General features: G+C 37.3%; 2 protein-coding genes across 4 annotated transcripts; one reads left to right on the top strand and one right to left on the bottom strand.

Annotated features, from left to right (window-relative positions):
* Positions 1-216: 216 nt before the first annotated feature.
* Positions 217-3,188, top strand: rpa3 (replication protein A3). The gene is made up of 5 exons (XM_079485638.1): positions 217-534; positions 730-804; positions 889-997; positions 1,073-1,768; positions 2,408-3,188. The coding sequence occupies exons 1-4, from the start codon at positions 436-438 to the stop codon at positions 1,153-1,155; spliced, it is 366 nt and encodes a 121-aa protein (XP_079341764.1). The 5' UTR covers positions 217-435; the 3' UTR covers positions 1,156-1,768; positions 2,408-3,188.
* A 3,548-nt stretch (positions 3,189-6,736) lies between these two features.
* On the bottom strand, positions 6,737-16,550 carry LOC306910731 (NACHT, LRR and PYD domains-containing protein 3-like). 3 transcript variants are annotated; one of them, XM_079485520.1, is made up of 17 exons: positions 16,359-16,547; positions 16,159-16,251; positions 15,861-15,947; positions 15,107-15,214; positions 14,825-14,932; positions 14,555-14,662; positions 13,716-13,786; positions 13,319-13,462; positions 11,230-12,985; positions 10,936-11,109; positions 10,057-10,227; positions 9,361-9,534; positions 9,024-9,197; positions 8,522-8,695; positions 8,216-8,389; positions 7,658-7,831; positions 6,737-7,380 (listed from the first exon to the last, which is right to left on the bottom strand). In XM_079485520.1, the coding sequence occupies exons 8-17, from the start codon at positions 13,353-13,355 to the stop codon at positions 7,371-7,373; spliced, it is 3,018 nt and encodes a 1,005-aa protein (XP_079341646.1). In that variant the 5' UTR covers positions 13,356-13,462; positions 13,716-13,786; positions 14,555-14,662; positions 14,825-14,932; positions 15,107-15,214; positions 15,861-15,947; positions 16,159-16,251; positions 16,359-16,547; the 3' UTR covers positions 6,737-7,370. The 3 variants fall into 3 exon arrangements, with proteins under 3 accessions (XP_079341646.1, XP_079341644.1, XP_079341645.1); XM_079485518.1 differs by having other exon boundaries at positions 13,319-13,379; positions 13,720-13,786; XM_079485519.1 differs by having other exon boundaries at positions 16,159-16,550.
* Positions 16,551-20,803: the final 4,253 nt, after the last annotated feature.

Raw genomic sequence — 20,803 nt, 5'->3', positions numbered from 1 at the left:
AAAATTCAACACAAAAAAGATTAATTTATACATGTACTAATTAATTACTCTCTCTCTCTCTCTCTCTCTCTCTCTCTCTCTCTCTCTCTCTCTCTCTCTCTCTCTCTCTCTCTCTCTCTCTCTCTCTCTCTCTCTCTATATATATATATATATATATATATATATAGTATATAATAATATATATAAGTATATAATCAGGATTGTTATGATGACAAAACACAAACAACTGTAACGTAGCACACTTTGAAACAGTCCACACCGTTTCTAGGAACTAATAGTGAGTGCATTGGGGATCTGTTTCCAACATTTTTACATGCTCCGGAAATACGTCACATGACATTCATTTTCCCGCGGTTCGGAGTGTTTGCCTGAACTGCTCGCAAGATCCCGGTTTACTTTGCAATTTCGTATGTTGTTTTGCCACAGAAACTCACAATGTCGGGCGTGTTTGAGTCTCCAAAAGTTAGAATAAATGCATCAATGTTATCGCAGTATATCAGTCGAACAGTCTGCTTTCTTGGACGCTTGGAAAAGGTAATTTATTGACGTTTATAAAAATCTGTCACGTCACAGATAGCTGTATTGTTGTTTATTGATAAATACAGTAATACAATCACGTGTATCGTATAGTTGCAAAATAAGCCTGCCAATGCAAATTCTTACGCATGTTGTAAATAATCGGATATTGATGGTGTGTATCGGATTGTAAACATGGCTGTGAATTGGCAGGTTCACCCATCAGGAAAAGCGCTGAGTCTTACAGACGGAGAGGGAAAGACCGCATCAGTGGAACTGAATGACCCCGTGAGTTTGAGCGGCTCAGCCTGTTACAGCCCAGTTCACGTTATGGGCCTTTATTCAAATGTTTTGTTATTTCCTCCTCTGTAGCTGGATGAAGAGCTGAGTGGGATCGTGGAGGTTATCGGCATGGTATCCAACAAAGGAACAATCATGGCTGCTTCATACACTCAATATCGAGAGGACAAAATCCCCTTTGGTATTATTTCTTAGATGCATTTTGATTCACCTTCATTGAGCCGCTATTAAAAATACACGTTATGTTTCTCTACAGATTTGGAGCTATACAACGAAGGCCTGAAAGTTCTTCATGATTATCCACAGCATTACCCATTTGAGGTGTCCGCAAGCGGGTGAAACTGTCCATGCAGCACACTTTTTTTATTTTGGAGGTATTTTTGTATAATTAAATCTATACTTTGTTTTCTAAAGTACTTGTTCCGAGTTTTTTACCGGAAATAAAATGTAATGTTCTTGTTCACAATTTAAAAACCTTATGCAGTCATACGGACTAACACAATGCCGACAGATAATCTTAATTCTATCATTTTTTGTAATTCCCTAGTACTGGAATTGAATGTAATTGTATGTATATACCATACATCTCCTGTTTACTAACAAAAGTCATGAACCTGAACAAACACTTGGTTTGAAATAAATGTGAACCTGTCTCAACAAATCATATTTCCTGTTTAGATGGTAATACATGACTGAATGTCTGGGTAGCACAAATATTTATTGCCTGTAACAAATGTAATTCAACTCTCCATAGTAACAGACAATTAAAAAGATGTAGATTTGTGCGGAAAGGCTCTGCAACAAAACTAGACGCTTTGCAATGGCTTTGCTTTGTCGTTCAGTGTTTTACAACATTTTTAGAATGGTGCACCCCTTCAAACAATAAACATCTCTATTTACATATTTAAGCAGAGACTACGATCATACAAGTACTCCATACTATATTAATACGGTTTGTATTGTAAAATATTATATATAGCATATCAGTATATTCAATTGTGCAAGATTTTAATACCAAGTTACATATTAACATAAATAAAAAAATAACACATTTTACAGATCCGTGAACAGGTTACGTTATATTTACTATAAGAGCAGTGGTTAGAGCATGGCACTAGCAATGCCAAGGTTGTGGGTTGGATCCCAGGGGATTGCACATACTAAGAATCAAATGTATAAGACAATGCAATGTAAGTCGCTTTGGATAAAAGCGTCTGCCAAATGCGTGAATGTATACATTTATAATCTATAGCAAGTCTGTGTTCATCGAGATAAATGCAATGGTACTATATATGCCTACACGGCTTATGCATCATGTTTAATATGATCCAAAATCAGTGGTCACCACCAAACCACTAAATGTTTTGTTTCTGCTATATTGTTGCAAGTCTAGACAGAGTTATTTTTGTTCCACTGTTGTAAAATAGCCTTTAACAATAACATGCAGTTAGTAAAAAGTTTACATTTTGTCTAGGATAACTTGTGTTTTATCAGTTATGAAACATATCCTTTGCTTTAAATTTATAGGATTAAAACCTCAACTGGACATCCATTACGAACTCGGTTCACATAATTTTTACATAATGTTCAGGCGGCGCGATTCAGAACTGTTGCCTCACAGAAGGTCTCTGGTCTTTTCTATATTTGTTTGCATGTTCCCCTATGTCAGCACGGAATTTCCCCTGGGTGCTCTGGTTTTCTCCCACAGTCCAAATACAGATTCAGAACTTTAGAGATAAAGGGCTAAAATTGCCCTTCCTTCCAACTTATGTGTCAATGCCAAGAATATGGCCATGTTGAAATGGTGTTAAATGACAAATAAATCAATTGGTTTTTTTTATTCTTTATTTATATAGTGCTTTTTAGTCAAAACAAAAAAAGGTGAAAACACAGAAGACAGACACACCCACACACAAAACACAACACGCACCAACACGTTATCAACCAGTAGGCTATCAGTGTTTATTTATTTTTGTGTTTTGTTTTTCTATTTAGTTATTTTATTTATTCGATTTCAGTAAATGCATTTCTATATTGTTTTTTAAATGCTTTGTTTATTGAAACGAAACTGCACGCATTTCCATTATCAGTTCAGTTTGACATTATAAACGTAGGCTACACTATAACCTTTCTGTTATTTAAACTTGGCCAAGTGATATGTAACTGTAATGGTCGGCAGACCAGGAATGCCTTCATAGATGTGCATTTTCTGAAAGTTAATGCATACCCATAGAATGTTTGTCAACCAATCAGATGGAAGCATTCAACAGCCCTGTGGTATAAATTAATGTTAATAGTTTGTTTGATTTGAAAAAATGATTTGGAAATGCTGAAATTGACATGAACTAAGATAAATAAATGCTGTAGAAGTGATGTTCATTGTTAACTAATGCACACAGATGCAAACATTTCATTTATTTAACTTGAGACACATTCACGTTGAGTCATATTTTGCTCTTTGTAACTGTTAATAAGACTCATTTGTGGAATTTAAGGAAAACGACATTTAAAATGTCATCAATGTAATATATATTATCTTGACCTTTTGCTCATGAAGAAGAAAATTCACAAGGAATGCAGCTCCAAAGCAGCATTTTCACGTTTATTTGACAGTAAGTATTTGGTTTGCACCTTAATGTTTTTCCTTTTTAATCTTCACTGCCTCAGGATGGGTTGTCAATTACCTTCTGACATATTTATCAAATCACCTTAGCAAAGTGAGTTCAAGAAACCTTCCATACCCCAGGGTGATGAATGTATAGAACCAGGGCTGTAAAACTGTCTTTGAGCACTGTGCAACAGCAAAGCTGAAATCACATATCATGGTACATATTTTGTCAATGCTGAACATCTAATGCTCCACATGTGTAAAATGTAATAGCTTGAAGCTCATATTGTGATAGGTTCTTGTGCAAGACTAAAGGCACAGAACGATTAAAATGGTCCGTCATGATGCTGGATTAAAATTGAAATTGAGGGCAGGAGTTAAAATATTTTCTTTGGCACGAGTAGTAACAAGGCAACTTGTCAAATTTAAAAAGAAGCTATTTGCAAAAACAAATCTACATTGACGCATTTGGCAGACGCTTTTATCCAAAGCGACTTACATTGAATTGTATCAGGGCTGGACTAGGACAAAAAAAGGGCCCTGGCATTTTTACTCAGACCGGCCCACCATAATGGGTCGGACACAACCAACCAGTACACCATCCTTGCGGTCCCTGTAGATATGCATATCTACTGTTCCATTCCCCCAAAAACCTACAAAGCTGAGAACTAAGTGCCATGGACCAGTGTACTCACTCGCTCTTGACTGACTCCCTGGTGATAGACCTATACCTACTTGTGGTGTGATTCGCGCAAATTGAGCGTTAGTAAGGGAAGCCAAACAATCCAATAGTGGGATGAGACAACGGGGTATTACAGAGCTCGCGCCGCGCTGACATGTCATCTGCGCGATTCAATTTCCAATCGCCAACCGATGGGCAGTGTGGCACCAACCAATCCGCTGCACTGACCAATTAAAACATATACAATGTTCATTTGGCGCCACTCATTTACATTTTACCCATAAACCTCTGCTATTATTAACATAAATAGTTGAGGTAAAATGGCTAGGCGCAAAACGTACCACAATAATAAAATAAATTACCTGAACATGTAAACTGTCCTATATAATTTCCAGGAGGTTGGCGTGCTCCTCAAGACTACTATATTACGAATACGAAGTCATTGAAGTTTCTGCTTTGTACAGGTCTTTCCGTAGCCTCTATAGTATAGAGTCTATACATATGTGCAGTTCTTCAAAGTATCGATGCAAAACACTACCGTTTACTTGTACACTATTAAAGATAATAATAAAAAAATATTATGCATTTCATCCTGATTTCCTTTGTCTTTTGTAGGGAAAAACTGATAGAAAACAATAAAACTGATAGATAAAACTGATGTAAACAAATGTAAATGTTTTTAAGAAATGATGGGTTTCTTTATTGTACATTTGAGTGTACGGTTTGCGCTGTTTAAATAAAGTGTGCGCTGACGAGGAGTCGGCTGGCTGAGCGATTGAATCGCGCAGATGACATGTCAGCGCGGCGCGAGCTCTGTAATGCCCGCTGTCTCGTCCAACTTTTGGATTATTTGGCTTCCCATAGTTCGCGCGAGTGCGAAAATTCACGCCGCGTTTACGAACCAGAGGCTTGCTCTAGTAGGGACGTGATTATGACATAGCGAGCGGAGGCAGGAATCCGAAACAACAATGAAGGACTGCGCCTCTGAAGGATTTGATGGACCCAGACATGGCGCCGAACGAGTCTACGTCGTTCTTCAGCCTTCCATAGCACATAATGCGCAGCTATCCTCTCAACTAAATCCATGTCCGCCATTTCGCAATTAGACGGGCGCCGCCTGACAGAAGCCCCTCCATGACGCGAATGAAGCGAGTAAAAGCAAAATGTTCAAGCGTCCAACTAGACGCTAATAGCGCGATCTACTGCCTATGGTGTGAACACTCTATAAAACAGTACTGACTGCATCTGACACGAGAAACTGGGGGGGTGGAGTCTGTTAAGAGATGATTGGGCCAGCCCAGTGTCAGTATGGAAAATGAACCAATGGGCCGCTGTCCCTGCTTTATGGGCCGGTCGTTGGCCGATTAAAAAATATTATATTATATTATATCGGCCCCCAAGTGCGTCGGCCCACCGGGCATTTGCCCGGTATGCCAGATTACCAGTCCAGCACTGCATTGCACATTATACACTCACCTAAAGGATTATTAGGAACACCTGTTCAATTTCTCATTAATGCAATTATCTAATCAACCAATCACATGGCAGTTGCTTCAATGCATTTAGGGATGTGGTCCTGGTCAAGACAATCTTCTGAACTACAAACTGAATGTCAGAATGGGAAAGAAAGGTGATTTAGGCCCCTTAGTGCCAATTGGGCATAGTTTAAATGCCACGGCCTACCTGAGCATTGTTTCTGACCATGTCCATCCCTTTATGACCACCATGTACCCATCCTCTGATGGCTACTTCCAGCAGGATAATGCACCATGTCACAAAGCTCGAATAATTTCAAATTGCTTTCTTGAACATGACAATGAGTTCACTGTACTAAAATGGCCCCCACAGTCACCAGATCTCAACCCAATAGAGCATCTTTGGGATGTTGGGTAACGGGAGCTTCATGCCCTGGATGTGCATCCCACAAATCTCAATCAACTGCAAGATGCTATCCTATCAATATGGGCCAACATTTCTAAAGAAGCTTGTTGAATCAATGCCACATAGAATTATGGCAGTTCTGAAGGTGAAAGGGGGTCAAACACAGTATTAGTATGGTGTTCCTTATAATACTTTAGGTGAGTGTACATTTGATTCAGACTATGTGCAATCGCCTGTGATCAAACCCATGACCTTGGCACTGCTAGTGTCATGCTCTAAACACTGAGCCACAGGAAAGATATGACCATTTTAAACTCAAATATATATGGTAAATTACGTTACATTTATGGTAAATGGCAACGCCATTTACCATAATATATATTTCCATAATATGTACCATTTGATTACACAAACATGTTTTAATTTGTAAAAACAGTGTATAGGCCTGTAGAGCGTTTAGCTTTAGGGGACGATGCTGTAGGTTACTTTCTAAGCCAAAGTTTTACCTTTAACCTGAACATTTTTAGAACAGCCTCTTTCCTAAACATGACAAATGGATGTGAATATACTAGACAATTTCTCTGGTCTAATCTTCTGCCTGAGGAAATTATTATATTAGAAAATGATTATTAATGTTCTAATTTTAAAAAAAAAGCGAGATCTTTTAGTTTAAGTTAATAACTCTAGTTTGGACATGCAGATTTCTTGTAACATGCAAACATGTGCTATCATAAGAAACCAAACAAATAAATGGTTAAATGTTTATTTATTGATCGATTGTTTAGCTGTCACTACATTAATGGAAGCAAACAATGTATACAGTATATATTAGTAACAGACCAGTAAAAAGATAACAATGTTTAGATACAAAAAACAATAATATTAGACCTGTGCATATAGCAATAGCTTTGCTTTATAAAGACCAGTGTTTTCCAAAATTGTACAGTTGTGCACCGCATCAAACACTAAACATCCTCCTATAAACCACTTCTTACTGGGCACACACACATACGCTTTAGTCACACAATGTATATGTTAATACAACATTGTATATTGCAAAATATCTCACTGAATATAAAGAAAATTAAAATAACCCTTGCATGTTTAAATAATACACACCCCTAAATAGGTTACTTCACAAAACACCACGAGAATGATTCTTCTGCCGTCGCCGTTTAGCCGGGTTCTTCTTTCCGTGTCAATATCCAGATGGCGCTGAAACATCCGCCATGAAGGTAATAGCTCATCAGCAGAGCTCAAAGGGAATTCAAAGATGAGAGTTTTACACTGAAGCTGCATTCGCTGGGGAGGAATCCCATCCAGTGCTGGTGTTTGTCCAATAGTAGGCTGTTTGTTTCTCATTGTAGCTTCTTAAGGTTCCTGTTAAACATAACTTAATACAAGATAAAAAAAATGTAAGAACACGTTTTTTATGCATCATTATTACTGTACACAAACATGACCGTTATAATACACATTTATGGAGTATGTACATCATTAACATAATTTTGTGCATTCCACAAGACATAAACGTGCCTTTAAACATACGTATGATCAACAAATGTCAAGGTTTTTCATAAAGATTCCATAATAGAAATCTTTTTAAATGACAATTTAATGTGAATTTTAAAACAATTAGATCAAACGGCTTGTCAATATCAATAACTTACTGTAGTTTCTCCAGTTTACAGCGTGGATCCTTCTGTAAATCAGAGAGCAGCTTGTTCCCTGAATCTCCCAATTTATTACATCTCAGATTCAGTTCTCTCAGGTGTGTGGGCTTCGATCTCAGAGCCGAAACTAGAGCAGCACAACCTGCCTCTTCAATACAGCAGCTAGACAACCTATAGACAGAAAACAAAAAGCTCCTTAAATTTAACTGGGCAAAATTCTGAATTTAAGGATTCATGAACATGAATTTCATTTGCACTAAGCAGGGAGGTCCAAGTGGTAATTGTGGGATGTGTTATTCTACCCTTCTCCAAAAAAATTGTTTTAATATAATAAGAAATACAACATTTTGTTGGTTAAATGGATTTATATATATATTTTTCTGTATTTGTCTCTATTTGCATCAAGTGTGATAATAATGATAATTGCCTACATTTATTTCTGCATTACACCTCCCTGTAGCTTTTGAATTCCTAGAAAGAGTCCTATACTATCACTCCTGTCCTATACAATCAGACCTGAGGTTCGAAGCTAACAGTCACATAAATAAGACTTACTGTAGTATCTCTAGTTTACAGTTTGGATCCTCAAGTAGATCTGAGAGCAGCTCCAATGCTGAACACTCTGGTTTATTACAGCTCAGATCCAGTTCTGCCAGGTGTGATGGGTTTAGTCTCAGCGCTGAAAACAGAGCGGCACAACCTTTCTCTCCGATATGGCAGTTGTGCAGACTGCAGATACAAAAGAGAAATACGCTGCGTTATTACAGCTGGACAATTGAGTTGACACTGTGTGCAGGGTTGTGTGTGAGCAGAAATCTTTTTCATATTAAACCGTTCATGTCATTTAAAAAAACTTATTACTGTAGCTTCTCTAGTTTGAAGTGTAAATCCTGAAGTAGATCAGAGAGCAGCATCACTCCCGAATCTTCAAGGTTATTGCCATTTAGATTCAGTTCTCTCAGGTGGGAAGGGTTTGATCCCAGAGCTGAAGCCAGATCAGTACATTGTTCTTTTGTTATACTGCAGTTGTATAGTCTGCAGAAGAAAACAAGAGAAAAAATCATTGCCAAGCCAAATGCCATTGTAAATTCACTATAGAGTAAATAGCCTACACAATAAGGGCCATAGCTGGGGTATTCTGGGGGCCTGAAAAGTGTTTTACCTAAGCCCCCCATCACCAACTTATAGAGGAACATTATGTATCAAATTTGATATCATATATTGTCACTTTGAAACGTTATATTTAGATGTAGCAAAAAAATTAGTTGTAAACCCTTTAATTTCAGTTTTTTTTATTCAAATAAGCAAAATGATATTGTAGGCAACAGATCGTTTATCTGCTGTATGATAAAACTAAACTCACTTTAGCTTCTTCAGTTTACATTGTGGATTCTCCAATAGTTTAGAAAGTAGTTTCATTCCCAAATCTCCGAGTTTATTATAGCCTAGATTCAGTTCTCTCAGGTGTGATGGGTTTGATATCAGCGCTGAAGCCAGAGCAGCACAGTTTCCTTCTGGAATACTGCAGTTATACAGTCTGTAAAGGGCAAGAGATAAACATCTCATAGTTACAGTACAGCTGGAAAGACGCATTAATTCTGGAATAAGTACACACAATAGTTATATTTTAACTAAATGGACAAAATATTGAACCAGATATTTTTATTTGAACCATTTACATAAGTAATCTTTTAACTTACTGTATTTTTTGCAGTTTACATTGTGGATTCTCCAACAGATCCGAAAGCCCCTTCACTCCTGAATCACCTAGTTTATTATAGCCCAGATTCAGTTCTATCAGGTGCGAGGGGTTTGATCTCAGAGCTGAAGCCAGAGCAGCACAACCTTCTTCTGGAATACTGCAGTTGTTCAGTCTGCGGAGAGAACGGGAACAACACTTACAGCTACATTTAAAAAACATTCTGTAGAAATTACAGTAGAACTGGCAGCAGTTTGCCAGTAACTTACTGTAGATTTACGTTTATATAATTTACTGACAACAGTTTGATCAAAGATAAATGATCCTTAAACATTAACAAGTGGTTAACCTTACAGAAAAAAACTAAAAAATAATAGCCACATGCAAAGCATTCTGGGAACCAAAATTTGAAAATAAACAGTAAAAGGTTTATGTGAATATCTGGTTCCCAGGAGCAAACGCTGTTATTTTATATTTTTTTCTGTAAAGATAAAGACTTGTTAATGTTTAATAGGAATTTATCGTTTTGCCAATACATTAGATATAAATATAAACCTACAGTAAGAAACTGGCAACTAGCTGCATACCTACAGCAAAAACGTTTACAGTATAGATGAACACATATTTGCTTGAGTGAGGATAACCTGTGCACTCATATTTTAACTATATTGACAAAATATGATAAAATACCACTTACTCTAGTTTCTCTATTCTACATTGGGGATCCATTAGTACATCAAAAAGCTTAATCCCAAAATGTCCTAGGGTACTGTAGTTCAGATTGAGTTCTCTCAGGTGTGAGGGGTTTGATTTCAGTGCTGAAGCTAAAAAAGCACAACCTTCTTCTCCAATTCTGCAGTCAGTCAGTCTGCAAAGAACATAAAACACAATTTAAGTAATTATGTGTTCCATGGACACACCATGTAAGTGTAGATTAAAGTCCCATATTTTTTTAACATAGCATTAACCGCTAGTTAAGGTCTGAATATCCAAACTAAAAAAAACATTTTATGTGAAGGCTGTTGCTTAACCAGCTGTTTACGAGCACTATTCATTCATATCGCAGATTTCGGATACTTTTACGAACTGTCTGGTCATCTGGAATTTCAGGTAAAGTTATTGTAGTTTTACAGTGTATAGTAGCATTGTTTTGCAGTTTGCCTTTGGCATCTGATAAAAAGTTTGGACCTGAAGCGGTGGTGTTGGATGTCAAACTGAATAAGCATATATCCAGATCTCTTAAAATGTTGTTAGGTTGCATTTGTTTTCGTTCAACCACCACCAAATAAATGCTGGAGCTGTCCAAACTGCACAGCCATATGTTTAAATACATCATTGCTTTTGTGTTGTCTCAAAACGAACACAAGTAATGTTTTTAGTAATGACGTGTACAACGTGTAGCAACGTAAACTTACTGTGTGCTCATAAACTAAATCGCTTTCTGTGACGGTTCGGCTTAGGGATGGGCCAAGGGTTAGGGAAGGGAATATATACAGTTTGTAAAGTTTAAAAACCATTATGTCTTTGGAAAGCAAAGTGTGTGTGTCTATTCACTGACTGTGAAGAATGAACTTACATTAGTGTCTCCAGGTAACAGTTTGAATTCTCCAGTCCAGCAGAGAGCAACTTAATTCCTGAATCTTGCAGTTTATTGTGACTCAGGTTCAGTTGTTTCAGATTTGATGAATTTGAGCTGAGAACTGTGGTCAGTGCTGAGCAGCTTCTCTCTGTGAGATTACAGCCACTGAGACTGGGAATGGTACAAATAACTATGTTTATCATTCTATATAATAAAAACTGTACATATCTGCTGTTTTATTAATAATTAATATCATTAACAGTTTGAAATTTTTCACCATAAAATACTTACTTGGCATTTGTAGATGCTTTGATCACAGGTAGCAGCCTCAGAAGACATTCTTCCGATCGAATATATTTACTTAGTGTAAACTGATTTAACTCTTCCTCTGAGTGCAGCAACACAAATACCAGAGCCGACCAATGAGAAGGAGACAGTTTGAGTCCATGTCGATTCCTGCTACCTGCTCTGCTCAGGTAGGCTTGTACTTCCTGCACTAGAGAATGATCATTCAGTTCATTCAGACAGTGGAACAGATTGATGGATTTCTCTGGAGAGGGATTCTCTCTGATCTTCTGCTTAATGTACTCAACAATTTCCTGGGAGCTGTCAGAGCAACCTTCTGTAAATGTGAAGAGGCCTCTAATTATTGTCTGATTCGACTTCAATGAAAGACCCAGAAGAAAACGGAGGAAAAGGTCCAGGTTTCCATTCTCACTCTGCATGGCCTGGTCAACTGCTCTCTTTAAAAAATCACTTAATGTTGACTGGTAGAAACTGATGAGATTTGTGGCTCTGTGCACAAAAAGAAGAAACACATACAGAGCAGCAATAAACTCTTGGATGGTCAGATGTACAAAGCTGAACACCTTCCCCAGGTATATTCCAGTCCCCTCTTTGAAGATTTGGGTACAAATTCCTGAATACACAGCTGCTTCTCTCACATCTATGCCACAATCTCTCACATCCTCCTCGTAGAACATCGTGTTCCCTTTTTCCATTTGTTCAAAAGCCAGTTTTCCCAGTGATAGAATACTTTTTCTGGCCTGTTGAGGATCCACCTCACTTTTCCCATCATACTTTTGGAATTTCAGTCTTATCTGAAAGATCAGGAATTGTGTGAACATTTGAGTGAGAGTCTTGGGGATCTCTACACTCTCTGTTCCACTCAACATTGTCTCGAGAACAGTGGCTGAAACCCAACAGAAGACTGGGATGTGACACATGATGTATAGACTTCTGGATGATTTGATGTGTGTGATGATTGTACTTGCCAGACTCTCATCATTTATTCTCTTCTTGAAATATTCATCCTTCTGAGGGTCATTGAAACCGCGGACATCAGTGACCTGGTCAACAAACTCAGGAGGAATCTGATCGGCCGCTGCTGGTCGAGAGGTTATCCAGAGCAATGCAGAAGGAAGCAGATTCCCCTTGATGAGGTTTGTTAACAGGACGTCCACTGAGGCTGATTCTGTGACATCAGATAAACTTGGATGGTTCTGGAAATCCAGAGGAATTCGACACTCATCCAGACCATCAAAGATGAACAGAACTTTGAAGTCATCAAGGTCTGTTGATCTCAGTTTTTTTATGTCTGTAAAAGAATGATGAAGCAGCTTCAACAAACTGAAATTTTGATCCTTTATCAAGTTCAGTTCTCTGAAAGGAAGTGGAAATATGAAGTGAACATCTTGATTTTCCTTTCCTTCTGCCCAGTCCAAAAGGAACTTCTGCACTGAGACTGTTTTGCCAATTCCAGAAACTCCTGTAGTCAATACAGTTCTGATGGATTTGCTTCGCCCCTTGAACATGTCTTTGCATTTGACTGGTGTTTCCTGTATTTCTGGACATCTGGTAGATGTCTCCATCCGTCTCACCTCATGCTCAGTATTGATTTCTACAGTCCCTCCCTTTGTAATGTAAAGCTCTGTGTAGATTCCATGCAGAAGAGTTGCACTTCGTGTGTTTAAGATTCCTTCATTAATTATCTGATATTTCTCCATTATTCTGGATTTGTGTTTTTTCATACACAAAGGGGCAAGTTCTGATGAACAGAGAAAAATAAATGGAAATGAGTATATTTGATGCATTCTATCCTCGAGTAGTAACAGCAGTGTTCTCTTTACACTTTTGCAGAATGAGGTTTGGTATTAGGTGAGAGACGACAGAAAGGGAACTTTGTGGTTTTACACATTTCTACATTCCAATCTACAGAATATAGTGTATCAACAAAATCATTGTAGCTGTTTTTTTTTCCTTAATTGCATCAATTTCTTCATTAAATCTTCATTACATATTATTAGAAAGTAAGGACATTTTGATAAAGATGAAATTCTTTAGTTATAATGATAACAGTTCCATGTCTCAGTGCCCTTACTGGTCTGTAGCATGTTAGCGAGGTCTGTCTGGTTCATCTTCCTCAGGACATGCAGTGTGATCTTCAAAAGGATAAGGTTTGTATAAGGTACGTTTTAGTTAGCTGTATTTTTTCAGTTATTAGGCTCAAATCATAACCAACCAACTGCAGTTGGATTGATATTAATTGGAATGCATTATGAAAATAATGAACATAAAAAAATAAATTTGTGAACACGTGTTTTTTCACATAAACTTATGTTTTGATATTTTTGGCTTTTCTGCAGGGGTATGAATGTATATTTTGTCTGTATGTAACTGTGTAGGAGCTTACTTTAGGTCTCATCTTTAGGTAGCAAAATGTTTAAGCAAGCTGATGTGGTTGATAGACACAAAACTTAAGATACAACACAAAACACTTACGGTAAAAATGGAGTCCAGCTGCTTTTTTGGGGCTGATCTTAACTTTATTAATTCATCTTCCTTGTTTCTGTTGATCATAACAGTAACATTTAGAGATTTCTGACATATAAAATATACAGATATACTGAAGTCGAGAAATGAGCTTATTTAAGAGTGTTGTTTAAACACGCTGCGGCTATGAAAATAAAAATAGTACGTGAAATATTCCGTACACTTACAATTTTTGGGGAGATATATGGGAGTGTTTGCGCAATTTATGTCTTACCTTTGGGAAAATTTGGAATTTTAATTTACGCAATTTAAAGGGTAATGGAAATGCATCTGTTGTTGTTCGTATTTTAATACAGTATTTTAGTTTAAACGTAGTTTTCAATAAAATGTGTTTTGTTTAGATTTTTTATTTGAATCACTGTATTGTATAAACAGCACCATGACAAACATTTCAACAACTCTTTGTTTGTCTTTGAAACATTTTCACAAAGCAAGGTTAGTTGTAAAACAATTCTGTTACACAAAATATCGTTAATAAACATATTTGTGTTCTCTACCTTGTACAAAGCATAATTTTAACATAGATTTAATTTTAACATTTAATTATTTATGTTAAATGATTTCATTTTTGTTCTGTAGCAGAGATGAATATGTATAATTCTTAAACCAAAGCCAAAAACGCTTGGGTTGTGCCCTGCTCTCCACTATAGTAACATCGTTAAAAAAATTCACTCTCTGTCTACTTTTTTCATTAATTCTGAAAATGGTTTAAATATGAAATAATGTCAACATTTAATCATAGAGAGGAAATCTCTTTTCACCACCCGTGTTAAACTCTTCTCACCTCACGTCAGCAGATGGGTCAGTCTCACTGAATGAAGGTGGTTTATTCATTGACCAGTCACTCTTCATGGACACACAGCTGGGTTCTGGAGGTTCTCTCAGAGACGCTCTACGACACATCAACATATTGATATTGTTAAAAACTGTCCTCACTCTGTCACAAACTTCTAATTTTCATAGTTTCTGAAAACTGTGTGTAAATATCAAATGAAATGAGAGGAGATCTCTTCTCTTTTCAGAGGTCCACCATCTGTGTTGAAACTCTTCTCACCTCATATCACTAAAAGGGTCAGTCTCACTGAATGAAGGTGGTTTATTCATTGACCAGTCACTCTTCATGGACACACAGCTGGGTTCTGGAGGTTCTCTCAGAGACGCACTACGACACAACAACATATTGACATTGTTAAAAACTCTCTTCACTCTGTCACAAACTCCTAATTTTCATAAATTCTGAAAACTGTGTGTAAATATAAAATGAAACAAGAAACGTTATTTGAGAGAGGAGATCTCTTTTCTTTTCAGAGGTCCAACATCTTGAAACTCTTCTCACCTCATATCACTAAAAGGGTCAGTCTCACTGAATGAAGGTGGTTTATTCATTGACCAGTCACTCTTCATGGACACACAGCTGGGTTCTGGAGATTCTCTCTGAGACGCACTACGACACAACAACATATCAAGGCTGTTAAGGCTACTATCCATAACTTTAAAGTGGTAGATATATTTAGGCTACGATTAGGTCCTTTTACGTCATGTGCTTGTGCGGATGCGTCAAGAATAAACTAGCTTCACAGTTATTGTTTTCTGAGCTTTCCTCCTCTTTACCCCAGTGTCTCCCCAATTCATGAAGAAGCATAAGAAAAGTTTTAAACGTCTCTTTTAAAGTCTACCCGAAACCACTAATTTCAGAACCAACCCTGCAGATTTTCTGATCTAAGTGAACCGATGAACCGATGAAGACCAACTGACCCTCTTTTCATTTCAAACCTCAATGACTATCTTCTATCGCAGAACACAAAAAGAGGATATTTTGAAGAATGTTGTTAAAGGGCACCCATTCACTTGCATTGGTTTTCTGTCCATACAATGGAAGTGAATGGGTGCCATCGGGGCTGTTCGGTTACCAACTTTCTTCAAAATATATAATTTTGTGTTCTGCGGAAAGAAAGTCACAAATGTTTGAAATGAAAAGAGGGGGAATAAATGATTTTGTGAATGCATTTTTGGGTGAACAATCTTAAGTTTTAGCACAACCCAGAAACAAGCATAAAGAAAATAACACTGAAAATGAATGCAATTCTCACCTCACATCAGAAGAGTCTGTCTCACTAAATGAAAGTGGTTTCTTCATGGACACACAGCTGGGTTCAGGAGATTCTCCATGGATCACACTAAAACATAACAAAATATGAACACTTTAGACTCTTATACGTAGCTCTGTTACAAGCGCTCTTCTTTTTTGTTCTTTTTTTAATTGGTTAAATACTGTGTTGTAGTAAATTCCTTCATTGTAGTAGTTTGTTGACTTTTGGGACTGATACAATAAAGTATTTTCAAAAGCACATATGACTTAGTCTGACTGAAGTGATCTAATCTTCTTACCTTTTTTCTGTCTTTGTTTCACTTTCTTTATAAACACTCTTTTCTGTGTCCATGGTGTCATTTAAAAGTTGAATTTAAACCTGCAAAGAAACTCTACACAGGCTTTCTGATGAATCCACTGATATTGCGCCAGGTGATAAAAGGTTTAGTATAACTTTTAAGTAGTACGTTTAAGCTTGAGTAAAATGTTTAACACATACCTGAAGTTGTTGTCGTCTATGTTGAATATGACTGTGGGTAGACGAATAAATTGCAAAACACTGCAGCCTACATTTTACAAAATCCCTTTAACTATACTTTTGGTTTTTGTTTAGTTTAAATTTCAGAAAATGTACAGATTCCGCAAAACACAAACTGTAACACCTGCTTGTTTTGCACCTTTTGAGAACAAGATAGTTTCACTTTTACCATTTGGCAGTGGAGGAGCCTGAGAGCTGCCAAGCAACATTCCTAAATCACCTGTGATACAAAACCACAACAAATAACTAAAGCCTGATGCACGCTGTGCGATTTTGTTGCTGATCCCATGATCAGTCTGCCAGAATTTTATCAGAGGAAAATCTCGGCCATGTCAAGCTAGCAATCAAAGACTACCATTGGCGGACTGGCCAATTGGCATATAGGGACTTTTTTTAGTTAAATAGTAAGTCATATTTGACAGGACAAAATGTGGTCAATAGTATAAAAACAATTATAGTAAAATATGTGTATTATGTTTTAACTAAATAATATAATCATCAGTCGTTGGTCTGCCCAATGCTCAATACTTCAATGGTACATTGCTTAAGGCCAAGCATCTGCCATATTGACGCAAGTCCAGACAAAGCTTTGGTTGTACAGAATCAGCTTTAAAATAAACATATTAAATATGTTCTTAAATGCAGGACTGTTTATTTATATTGGTAGCAGAATATCACTTTAGTTTACAGTCTTGCCATGTGTCACGAATGCTAGTGAAGAATCCGCTGTCGGCCACCGGAGGTCTCACTCTCATGCGCATTAGCTTTGGCTAAGAACTACATTTCCCAAAAAGCCACATGCTGGGACTGAGTACTGCACACCTGATCATCATCATCACCAGACTATTTAAACTCTACCTGCCCATGAACACATTGCAAAGTCTTGTTTGCCCGGCTACATTTCTGAGTGTTATAGTATCCTTGTATTGTTTACCTGTGTTTGAACCCTGCCTTGTATTACCGTTTCTGACTCTTCTCTGCCTGCCCCTGATCTCTGCTGTACCTGGATACCTACCTCTGTTAGGATGTTATCTGGATGTTATCTGCCTGCCTTGACCTTTTGCCAGTTTTTGACTACGTCTGTAGCCCTGTCTCTGATATTGTTGTCTGCCCGGTTATTCTGATCCACGCCTGCTTTTTACGTTGCGCCTGCACTTATTGACTAATAAAACTGCATATGGATCCTACCCCGTCTGAGTCTTTGTTACACCATGTTACATGTAACTTATTAATTACACTAAATTCAGGGAGGAAGGGAGGAAGGAGATCAGCACTGGACTTTATGGTGTGTTTGTAAAACAAACATTTTTGTTTTATTGTTTGTGCATTTAATGAATGGTTGTTTTACGTTCGCCGGTTCCTGTCTCCTTCCTTCCTTTTATGGATCTGTGTATACAAACGTACAGAACAAAACAAGAACAAAAAGCTATAACAAACAGGTAAACATACGGAACAAAACCAAAACGGCTCAGATCTGCAGCTACTGTATAACACATCAAGATTTACCAATGATGGATGGGTTAAACAGATCACACGGGTGATAAACAATATTGAGTCTGGGTAAAGGGTTACAGGAAATGTAGTCTAAGTTATCTACAGAGTCCAAGAGGGAGTGCCCTCTGGTGGAGCATGGGGGCACTTTACTTGACGGGTGTAACATTGATATTATCTAATCCCATTTAAACAATTACAAATCTTGTAAATGGCCTGTTAGGATACATGATGCATTATCTCTTTTCTCTACATTTAACAGATGTTAACTGTCTTCTGTCCTGATAGTTTAAGAGCAGATTTGTGTTTCATTTAACACTTGTTAAACCTTGTACAATTGGCTAAAAACTATCATCTGTGTGTGCATGGACGACTCCAACATTGAGGTCCCCAAGGCCCAGACCTCTGTAGTTTTGTCGTGAAAAACATTACCCTATAGTATTCAAATGTATTTAGTACTGCCAATTTTGTAGAAGATGCCTAGATAGCTGATCTCAGATCTGATCTACCTCAGCTGTTTAACAGCGCACTTAAGTGTCAATCTGATTGAGTTGTCCAATCAAATTAAAGAAGGCGAGAGTTTCCATAGATGGTATGGACTTGTCGTCACTTTACCACGTGAACTCCTGCTGGAGCGTGCCCTCCTGGGTAGCAAAACACTCTGCAAAATGACTGCTTACATCAGAAAACACAATTCCGCACAACATTCCAGTGTCCAGGAACATCTGATTCCTTTGTAAGTGGCAGTCAAGCCGTAAGCGACCGTATGCTTGTTATTTCAGAAAATGATTGCACGTTTTAGTGCCCGATTCTTTGTTTCTCCTATTGTGTAGAGGCGGTGCTGTCCAAGCCCACAGAAACAAGGGATGCCTCGTCCTCTGCATGATCCGAAGAAGTGCCGGGGCATGATTCAGAAGCGGACGCAAGAACTTATATGTTTTACAAATAATTAAAATTCATCACATTTAAACAAATGCTCGTTCTTTAGTTCTGTTCCTATATTATTTAAAGTTACAGTTAACTCAAAAATGGAAATTCTATTCACTCTCTTATGTCATTTCATACCCAAATGCATCTGGTAGTATTTGTAAAAAAATATAAATTGACCATGTGTGTACTTTCATTACTGATAACACGAAAAGACACAATTGTAATTTGCACCTCAAACTTTTAAAATGCACATATGTAGATCAAGAAAGTAATATTTTTTTGTCTGGGACAAATTCAGTTTTTGGACCTCAGTATTTCCAAAATCCTGTGTACGGCTATCAAGATCTACTTAACAAAGAATCTCGATCCATGATCTGAATTGAAATACAGGGTTGTACACTACATTTTTTGCACTTAGCACTGGTACTACAGAGGTTTGAAGTTGTACAGGTAGCACAAGTATAAAACGTCTGTTATCATCTTTAAAAAACACAAATGCACAGATCATCAGATAAATATCCTGGTTAACATCAAAGGACATTAATGTTTGCCAACATAAAAATACTATAGTATATACTACTTTGCCTATAGTAAACTGCAGTAAAATTCTTAGATAATGTAGTGTGTTTGAACCTTACTATAGTAAATATTAAAGTATACTTCTATTACTACAGTTGATCAATGTTCAACAAGAATGCCACAATTCTATGTCAGACACTATAGAACACTACAGTATTTTTTTAGGTTAACCTTTGTTTTATTTTGACGGGTTGTTGTGAAGACGCTCTGACAATAGACACTTGACTTTCAGTGTAAGTAGTTCAGTACACGATAGTTTCAGTTAAATGCACCTGGAATAAACTCTCAGGGCAACTCTGGACATGATGTTAATGTCCTCATAAAGTGAGACGGACAAATCCATGAGCGTTAAATTGTGCAAAAGTGAAAAGTGGATTCCGTTGAAAAGCGGATTGAGGACGCCTTCAAGATCGTTCTCTATTTAAGATCGTCTGGTCACCCATCCGGCCCTGCCTGTGTGTTATGTATTGAATAACAATACCCTTTAAAAATCCTTCAGTAAAGTAGACATCACCTTACACACAACACACTACATGAATGCTATATACTGTGCATGCTTTATAATGTGTTTTTCTACAATATAGAAGAATCTAAAGTATCAGTTACGCATTGGTTTGTGCTAGATGTTTTTCTTAAATCAGATTTTTTTGAAGTCCACTGCCTCAGGATGGGTTCTCATTTACCTTCTGACATGTTTAACAAATCACCCAAGCACAGTGAGTTCAAGAAACCTTCCATACCCTAAGGACATGAATGTAAGTTCCAAAGGCCATTTAACTGTGCAATAGCAACACTCTGCACACTTCACACATCATGAAAAATCACACATCATAATGCATCAACTCACATGGGTTAAGTTAAATGGCTTAAAGCACCACTGTGTAAGTATAGAACCAATTATCATTATCAGGATGTGCCCTGGGCAACATATTTACCTGGAATTGACTTAAATGTGATGTATCAGTTAAAGAGATAAAAGATGTCTTCTTTAGGAAAGAAACCTAGAGCAGGAACCTGTCCATTTCAACAAGAAACCATTTGCAAAAACAAATGACAAGTTAAAAGGTCAAAGAGCTGAAATGATATACTTTGTGGTTACTGCTCATCTCCAGTTGTAAATGTAGTGTATAGGCCTTTCAGAGTTAACATGCGTGCAGTTTTGGGCGTTGATGATTTAGGTTATTTTTTACCTTTAACCTGAACATTTCATGTAGAACATCTTTCCTAAACATGACAAAAAGGATGTAAATATATGCTACATATATCACCTGCCCCAAGAATATGAAACAGCTCAGGTCTCCTAGTGACTTTTCATGTGTGGTTTAAAAAATCGTGACATCACAGCCTTAAAATATGTGAAATATGATCTGAAACTGATCTGTATCTCATGAGGCATGTCTGGGTAT

This window comes from Barbatula barbatula, assembly GCF_947034865.1.
Source record: "Barbatula barbatula genome assembly, chromosome: 21".
In the NCBI taxonomy this organism is placed as follows: Eukaryota; Metazoa; Chordata; class Actinopteri; order Cypriniformes; family Nemacheilidae; genus Barbatula; species Barbatula barbatula.
This window is presented reverse-complemented; position numbering and strand designations above follow the sequence as displayed.

What these genes read in the sequence shown, in the direction of transcription:
- LOC306910731 (XM_079485518.1), bottom strand. Translation starts at nt 16,211, where the DNA reads ATGGACACAGAAAAGAGTGTTTATAAAGAAAGTGAAACAAAGACAGAA. An exon ending in GAAACAAAGACAGAAAAAAG is followed by an intron (nt 15,948 to 16,158) that starts GTAAGAAGATTA and finishes GTTATGTTTTAG; the next exon opens with TGTGATCCATGGAGAATCTC. An exon ending in TGTTACCTGGAGACACTAAT is followed by an intron (nt 10,228 to 10,935) that starts GTAAGTTCATTC and finishes TGTTCTTTGCAG; the next exon opens with ACTGACTGACTGCAGAATTG.
- rpa3 (XM_079485638.1), top strand. Translation starts at nt 436, where the DNA reads ATGTCGGGCGTGTTTGAGTCTCCAAAAGTTAGAATAAATGCATCAATG. An exon ending in TTCTTGGACGCTTGGAAAAG is followed by an intron (nt 535 to 729) that starts GTAATTTATTGA and finishes GTGAATTGGCAG; the next exon opens with GTTCACCCATCAGGAAAAGC. An exon ending in AGAGGACAAAATCCCCTTTG is followed by an intron (nt 998 to 1,072) that starts GTATTATTTCTT and finishes GTTTCTCTACAG; the next exon opens with ATTTGGAGCTATACAACGAA.